Source organism: Hypomesus nipponensis, chromosome 9 (genome assembly GCF_054491055.1).
Source record: "Hypomesus nipponensis isolate SF chromosome 9, ASM5449105v1, whole genome shotgun sequence".
NCBI lineage: Eukaryota > Metazoa > Chordata > Actinopteri > Osmeriformes > Osmeridae > Hypomesus > Hypomesus nipponensis.
This window is the reverse complement of record NC_140369.1, coordinates 1,496,683-1,505,000: the sequence shown is the minus strand read 5'-3', so window position 1 is coordinate 1,505,000 and position 8,318 is coordinate 1,496,683. Positions and strand designations below refer to the sequence as shown.

At 49.9% G+C, this 8,318-nt stretch overlaps 2 protein-coding genes across 2 annotated transcripts in view; both read right to left on the bottom strand.

Annotated features, from left to right (window-relative positions):
- Nucleotides 1–4,728, bottom strand: part of LOC146272261 (neuron navigator 1-like) — a 10,064-nt gene extending 5,336 nt beyond the window's left edge. The window contains exons 1-5 of the mRNA XM_084705325.1: nt 4,685–4,728; nt 4,315–4,472; nt 3,262–3,432; nt 2,648–2,700; nt 1,265–1,342 (exon numbers count right to left, since the gene is read on the bottom strand). Of these exons, the coding sequence (XP_084561451.1) occupies nt 1,265–1,342; nt 2,648–2,700; nt 3,262–3,432; nt 4,315–4,402 (390 nt within the window). The 5' untranslated portion in view covers nt 4,403–4,472; nt 4,685–4,728. The remainder of the gene's footprint in view (nt 1–1,264; nt 1,343–2,647; nt 2,701–3,261; nt 3,433–4,314; nt 4,473–4,684) is intronic.
- Nucleotides 4,729–4,846: 118 nt separating this feature from the next.
- On the bottom strand, nt 4,847–7,354 carry LOC146272260 (neuron navigator 1-like). The gene is made up of 3 exons (XM_084705146.1): nt 7,020–7,354; nt 5,501–5,984; nt 4,847–5,276 (listed from the first exon to the last, which is right to left on the bottom strand). Exons 1-3 carry the CDS (start codon nt 7,267–7,269, stop codon nt 4,847–4,849), a joined length of 1,164 nt encoding a protein of 387 aa, XP_084561272.1. The 5' UTR covers nt 7,270–7,354.
- Between the last annotated feature and the right edge of the window lie 964 nt (nt 7,355–8,318).

The window sequence follows — 8,318 nt, the reverse complement described above, 5'->3', positions numbered from 1 at the left end:
GCAGAATCCCGCAGGGGAGAGAGCCAACAGCAATAGGGAGAGAGGAACAAGTCTGTTAGGCCAGGGACATCTTCTCACCCATATACATAATAAAGAGTAGACGCCGCATTGGCTGCTGGGCGCGATAAATTCTGCCGCCATCTTGGACAGGGCAAATTCCTAGTTGCTTAGCAGCAGAATAAACAAGATGCCGGCACTGTGCACCATATTCCTGCTCAAATCGGCGGACAATCTCAAACAGGGATCAGGGGATTACTTTTCACAAGTAAGATTTAACATTACCATACTATTGGTTGTATTTTGTGAAAAGAATAACCATGTCCTGTATCATAGTTACATGTATGACCTTTGCAGCAAAGCAAACCATGTGAAAATCAGTCCGGTATTCAGTTCGGTATGATTAATTAAATGCGCTGACAGCTCATTGCCCCAGCCAAACAGATTACACTGAGTGGGGCGAGGGACCTTTCCAAGATGGCGGCCCCACGGCTCGTCAGCGCCAGGAGGCAGCAGCGGTCAATGCTTCGTCTACTCTTTATTATGTCTATGATCTCACCTGCCACGCACGCGCACGCACACACACCCAAACCCACAGTGTAGAGCAGTAGCAGGGTAGCAGAGGCCAGGGTTGTTAGCAGGTTGGAGTCAGACCACAGGAAAGGACAGTTAGTAATGCACACAGAGAGAGACAGAGAGAGAGAGAGAGAGAGAGAGAGAGAGAGACAGAGAGAGAGAGAGAGAGAGAGAGAGACAGAGAGAGAGAGAGAGAGAGAGAGAGAGAGAGAGAGAGAGAGAGAAGAAGCATGCTACTGGGTAGTGTTCATCTAGTCAGTGTTGAGAGGATTTTTACTGATTTTTTTATTTTTCAACCTTTCACAAACTTTTTCACACAGAGTGAAAGAGAGGGTAGAGGAGAACAGAGAGAGCAAACTAGAGTACAGTAGAGTCCTCATCAAGTACTCATTAATGAGGCAAACCTATTTTAGATTATTATTTTTTTACGTAGTTTACACCTTACCAAAAAAAAAATCAAAAAAAAATTCTACCTTTCAAAAAAAGATACATCTTTAAACCTTTCAAAACTTTCTCAAAAATATTTTTTTACACTTTTTAAAACTTGTGTAGTCAGTACTTTTACCATTCTTTTTAAACTTGAGTATCTGTAATTCTACTTGAGTGGAGGATGTGTCTGCTTTTGCCATGTCTGTATATAAATAAGTGTCATAAATGAGCTGTATACATCCAGATGATTAGGTATACGTACGTTGGCAGACAGCTGGGTGGTCAGGTTGGCCACCTTCTCCTGAGATGTCTCCAGCTCTCTCCTCAGCTTGCGGATTTGCTGCAAAGACACACATCCAGGAAGCAGACCAGGTAGAATATTATATTATCAGATTACAGGCAACTGTATTGTCATGGTACACAGTGTTTTGATATAGGTGTGTATGTACACATTAAACATTTATATTTTTGTCAAATTCTTGACGAGTGTTCACAGCTAGCAGGTCGATAATGGCTCCCCTTACGCTAGCAACAAGTTGAAGGGAATGACCATATGAACACAAACATACATCAGTGTCGTAAAGAGAGAGAAAGAGAGAGGAGAAAGAAAAGAGAAAGAGGGTGAGATGAAGAAAAGAAAAGGTTGGTTAGTCTTACCTCTCCTTGCATCCTCTCCTCAGTCTTAGCAAGCAGGGGGGAGCAGACACAGGAGAGAAGAAAGGAGGAAGAGGGAGGAAGAGAGGTTGTAAGGGAGGGATTGACACAGGGAGAGATGGAGGGAAGTAGAAAGCGGGGGATGGAGGGAGGGAGTGAGTGAAGGAGGGTTGGATGGATGGAGGCAGGCAGGCAGGGAGAGAGAGAAGGAAGGAGGGAGAGGGAGGGTTGGGTGGGGTGGAAGGTAGAAAGGGGTGATGGAGGGAGTGAGAGAGAGAATGAAGGAAGGAGATGGAGAGGGTTGGAGGTAGAAAGGCAGGGAAGGAGGGAGTGAGAGAGAGAATGAAGGAAGGAGATGGAGAGGGTTGGAGGTAGAAAGGCAGGGAAGGAGGGAGTGAGAGATGGAGAGGGTTGGAGGTAGAAAGGCAGGGAAGGAGGGAGTGAGAGATGGAGAGGGTTGGAGGTAGAAAGGCAGGGAAGGAGGGAGGAAGAGATGGAGAGGGTTGGAGTAGAAAGGCAGGGAAGGAGAGATGGAGAGGGTTGGAGTAGACAGGCAGGGAAGGAGGGAGGAAGAGATGGGCAGAGTGAACATGGGAGCAGAGCAGAGGGTGTTTGAGGACACCAGGTGTTCCAGGGTAAACACTGCATCCTATAAGACTACTCGAGACAGCAGGTGTGAAACCTGGCCCGGGGTGTTTCTGGGTATCAGACACAGGGCAGCCTGCCACATCCTGTCACGTGACTCCCGACATAAACATCAGGGGACACCAAAACATTTCAAATACTCTCATGTTCTGAGATCATGCGCTGGTCTGACAATTTAGGAAGCCAGCAGGACAGGACTCCTGCTCGACTCTGAGAACACAACATTTGTATTTGTACAGAAAGTGCGGTCCACTAGGACCACCTGAGCAGATAACCCCGCTAACGACCTGAGCAGATAACCCCGCTAACGACCTGAGCAGATAGCCCCGCTAACGACCTGACTCACAGAGGAGTAGCTGGAGGAGGCGTTGGAGGCCAGAGAGAGGACGGAGCCGTGGACTGAAAAGAAAAACCACAGAAGAAGAACATAATGTTATACTTCTAGTATAGTCAAGTTCAAACATAAATACGTACATTAAAGTTGTCAATAAGGATGCAAATAAGTACATTTTTTAGCTACACTTACAATTGTCTCCAAACATATACAGTATATAAATATACTGGCCATATATAAAGCTCTTATTTAATACCTTTTAGTTTGAGTTTACTCTCATCTGACTGAGTCGGCTCATTATCAGGCTTCCTGATATCACTGGTCTAAACTGGAGGGGACATGCAGTGGCCCGGGTTTGATTCCCAACATTTCTGCCTCTCTCTACCTCTCTCTGTCTCTCGCTGCCTCTCTCTGCTTCTCTCTGCCTCTCCCACACATTTCCAATCCATCTCTAACTGTCTCTCTCCAATAAAGCCATATCAAGCCCATGTAAATAAAAAGGATTTAGATCAGTGTGTGTGACTGGTGCCTGCTTGAAGCAAGGTAGCTCCAACCTCCAGAATCAGGGGGGCGTATCTGGTCTACGACCCAGGGAGAGGAGTCCCGGATGGGGGCTGGTGACTCACCATCCTCTCCTGGCTCGCGGAAGGATCCAGAGCGCAGCATGCTCTTGGGCCGGTCAGCCAGGGACACGCTGCTGCCCAGAGGGGAGGAGCCATACAGGTCATAGGTCGCTTCGTTGGCAGGGATGCTATTGGAGCGTGTGATTCTGGGGGCGGAGCTGGGAATGGGCGCCACTGTGGGAGGAGGAGGGGGAGAGGAGAGGGGGGAGAGGAGAGGAGGAAGAGAGGAGGAGAGGAGGAGAGGAGGAGAGGAGGTGGAAAGGAGAGGAGGAGAGGGGGGAGAAGAGGAGAGGAGGAGAGGGGAGGAGGAGAGGGGGAGAGGGGGGAGAAGAGGAGAGGAGGAGAGGGGGGAGGAGAGGAGGAGAGGGGAGGAGGAGAGGAGATGGGAGGAGGAGAGGAGAAGAGGAGTGGGGAGGAGGTAGAGGGGTAGAAGGAGAGGGGAGGAGTTGAAGGGGTAGAAGGAAGAAGAGGGGGGAGGAGATGGAGGAGGGGAGAGGAGGAGGAGGGGTTAGAGAGACAGACACTGACAGTGGATTCTAAGAGAAATATTCTTACCTTTTTAAGAGGAATATTCATACATACAAACAGGCAAGCACACACGCACCCACAGGGATAGCACCTTTTCTAGATGACTCAGTGTTAACAGATACTCTGGTTCCACAACAGTGTTGGCCGGCCTCAGTTGACCCTGCAGAGCCATGTTCCACCCCAACAGCCAAGGCTGTCACCAGGGAACTGGATATGACCAGCACTGCGCTGTATGGAGGTGTTCTAATGTGATAAGGAACCATTCCTGACTAATGATGTCAAAATAACAGCGGCCATATGTTGTTATGTGATATGAATGGGACCTTTTGATCCTGTGTGAACTGGATCTAATGGAGATACTAAGAGATACCTGTACTTCTTGAGAGAGAAAATAGAGAAAGGAAATGCAGTGTGCTGACCAGTACTAGTAGATAGTGACAAAGATTGAAAAATAGAGGGAGATGGAGAGGAAGAGAGAGAGAGATAGAGAGAGAGATAGAGAGAGAGGTGTGTGTGTATTAGACTTACCTATGTTGGTGAGCGGGACCTTGCCTGAGGACGGGGGATAGTGGTGGGTGGGGGAGGGCAGCTGGGGGGGGCTATCGATGTCCGTCATGCTACCCAGGGTGTGGGAGTGCCGCCTCTCCTTCCCCTCCCCCTCCGCCTGCTGGCTCGAGCCGTACGTCCTGCACACACAGCACACCAGGGTGAACACCTCGCTCTCAGCAACAGGCTCCTGACACACAGCACACCAGGGTGAACACCTCGCTCTCAGCAACAGGCTCCGGTTAGTTCTAGAAGAAGCGTTGTGTTCTAGAACAGATGCTGCGTCAGCTGAAATGTGTCTATTAGAACAGATTCCAGAACAGACGAGAGAAAGATCTAGAACATTTCTTACCCCAATCCTTTCTTGGGAAGAGTGTTCCTATCCGTCTGCAAACTGACAGGCGGAAAAAAACAAAACAGATATTCACTTAGTCGACCACCTGATTTAAACAGCAAAATAACAAGCAGCTGACAACCTGTTTCTGATGCCCTCATCCAGACCAGCGAGGGGCTGTTACCTGTCAGGGAGGTTGAGAGAGGTCCTGCTTCCTGCCCTCCAGGTGCCCCTCCTCTCCTCCTGGTCCCCATCCCGCTCCCTGGCCTCGGGCCGGAGGTATCCTCCAGCCGGAGAGACGCTCATCTGCAGGGGCAGGCTCTCCATGCTGCGGTGCATCCCAGCCAGCTTGGGGTACAGCAGGGGTGACCCCCCCAGGCTGAGGCTCTGGCTGGGGTAGGAGCCCGGGGAGTCGATGTGGAGGACGGGGGCCGGGCTGGGGGTGAGGCGCGGGGTCAGGCGGGAGCCAGTCAGATCCTGGAGCTTGGAGAAGGGGGGCACCTTGGGGGGCAGATCCTGGAGGGTGATGCAGGAGTCCAGGCTGTTGGAGTTCCCCTTGTCCAGGTGGGCCAGGCTGGGGGGCCGGCCTAGCACTTTGCTGCTCAGCATCCTAGGAATCATACATATCATCACGTGTATCAAGAATACACTTAAATAGACACTTACAATTGTATTTGTAAGTACAGGTACATTGGAATAATTTGGTCCTGCTCCTATTGAGAGTTTACTTATCGCCTATCTAAACTTTGGCGCAATAATCTAACCTGTAATTTAAAAAAGTCAATATGTTATGATTCTATGTGTGTGTGTATGTGTGTGTGTGTGTGTGTGTACCTGGGGGTGGTGGGTGAGGCCAGCTCGGGGTACTTGCTGCTGCTGGTCCTGCGGAGGCCGTGCAGCTTGACGCATGCCTCCCCCGACTCCACATGACTGCTTTCCCTCTTCAGAGAGCCACAGTCCCCATCTGAGGCCACCGCCTTGGCCTTGGCTCTCTCCTTCTCCTTCTCACGGTCCGTCAGGTTCACCGGGCCTGAGCTAGCTCGCCCGCCCGCCTTAGAGCTGCCTCCGCTGGGATCCTTGGACCTGGGGGGTCCGGGGGAGGGCAGAGGTTTGAGGCTGAGCAGACCGGCGTCTATGCTGGAGCTGGGGGTGCGCGCTGCGGGACGCCCGATGAGGCTGAGGGTGCTGGACTTGGCGGGCCGCGGCAGACTGCGGTACTGGACGCTGTTCCGGGCGTTGGGACCGAGGAAGCCGTGCTCGCTGGCCGTAGCGTCGAAACTGTTCTTTCGGCCTCCGGAAACCCCACCTGACACGCAACCTAAGAGCCGCAGCGGAGAGGAATTGTTCGTCTCATGTCATGCTAAGTCGTAAGCTAAGTAGGTAAATCTCACTTTTCCCAACCCCTGTGAGGAGGAGGGCCACAACATCATGGCCATCAACAAAACTCAGCAAAGAAAGATAGAGCACCACATCAACGTCATCGTTCTCAGCCACTCCCTCTGTTCACTGATTGGACCTACAAAAAATGTGTTTCTGAAAACCGACTGATGCACTGAAATCCCTGACCTAGTACGGAAGCAAAATCCAAATTGAGTGGAAGTACGTAAGAGGGCAGAGCCAGGCTAGCAGCTAGCTAGTTTAAAATGACGAATTTTGCTACCTGACATTAAATCTGTCCATGGAGGAAAAGATAGTCAGCAGATATATTAGCCACAACAAGAATGAGCTAGCATGCAGTTTTGTGCTGATATGTGGCGTATTTATTGCGTTTTGGAAATAACACTATCGTACAAGCTTGAGACTAGAAAGCATGTCTTCAAATCGTGAATTGCATCCCTCACATAGCGGTATTGTTCATGAAGAATTTTGACTAGCATTATTGACAACTGCTTAAATTTGCCATTCATTTGATTAAACCTCACCACTCACTCCAACATTCTAGGAAATCTGCCACCTCTCATCATATTTTATTAAGGTCAGGGAAGCATGCAAACGAGAAACAGCTACAAGCTGTTTTAATGCCAGGTCTAGTCTAACTTTCAAAACTTTTTTTTCAAAACGTTTTTTACAAACATATTTTTTAACCTTTCAAAACTTTTTTCTTCAAAACCTTTTGAAAATATATTTTTTTACCTTTTTCAACCTTATTTTGAAAATATTTAGAAAACCTTTTGAAACTTTGAAAAAGTACTGATACCAGAATTTAAGTACAGAGTAACAAAGTATTTGTTCTCCACCCATCACCTCCTCCACCCCTCACCTCTTCCTCCCCACCCCTCACATCCTCCTCCACTCCAACCCTCACTTCCTCCACCCCTCCAACCCTCACCTCCTCCTCCCCTCCACACCTCACCTCCTCCAGCCAGAGGCTTCACAGGGATCCCGGAGGACCGAGGGATCTTCCCCAGGGTGGACGAGCCGCTGGAGAGGGTGGCGCCCCCTGCTGTGATGACAGTGGCGGTGCCGGTGGAGGGAGGGGTCTTCCTGTAGGAGGAGTAGGAGGGCTTGGCCAGGCCTGAGGGAGGCTTACGGAAGTCCCTGCCTGCATCTGAGCGAGACCGCTGCAGCCCAGATGCCTTCACCGACAGCATGGCTTTGTCCATGGCCCTCTGGTCAGCCTTGGGAGCTGTAGAGATGGAGGTTATTATCTACACTCATGATAATGTTTATCATTTATGTTTTATGAACTGTTATGTTGACTATTGTGTTAACCTTTCATTTTTACTTGACTCAAAACAACATTTACTGTTCACATATAGGCTGTGTTGATGTCAGAGTGAGACACGAGCGTCCTGACGTGAGTCTGTGAGCTGGGTGAGGTGAGTCTGTGAGCTGGGTGAGGTGAGGTGAGTCTGTGAGCTGGGTGAGGTGAGTCTGTGAGCTGGGTGAGGTGAGTCTGTGAGCTGGGGGAGGTGAGTCTGTGAGCTGGGGGAGGTGAGGTGAGTCTGTGAGCTGGGTGAGGTGAGGTGAGTCTGTGAGCTGGGTGAGGTGAGTCTGTGAGCTGGGGGAGGTGAGGTGAGTCTGTGAGCTGGGTGAGGTGAGGTGAGTCTGTGAGCTGGGTGAGGTGAGTCTGTGAGCTGGGTGAGGTGAGTTGAGTCTGTGAGCTGGGTGAGGTGAGTCTGTGAGCTGGGGGAGGTGATCACATCGTGAATAACGCTGGAAAACGGTTTTATAAAGTAAGCAGCATGTTACTCATGTCACTGGGAAAGGAGCGAGAGATAAACATCTGTATTTACTTAGACGTGTGTCACGCATAACAGACACACAGCACTACTCACCAAGAGAAGGAGACTATTACAGACACACAACGCTACTCACCAAGAGAAGCAGACTATTACAGACACGCAGCGCTACTCACCAAGAGAAGCAGACTATTACAGACACACAGCGCTACTCACCAAGAGAAGCAGACTATTACAGACACACAGCGATACTCACCAAGAGAAGCAGACTATTACAGACACACAGCGCTACTCACCAAGAGAAGCAGACTATTACAGACACACAGCGCTACTCACCAAGAGAAGCAGACTATTACAGACACACAACGCTACTCACCAAGAGAAGCAGACTATTACAGACACGCAGCGCTACTCACCAAGAGAAGCAGACTATTACAGACACACAGCGCTACTCACCAAGAGAAGCAGAC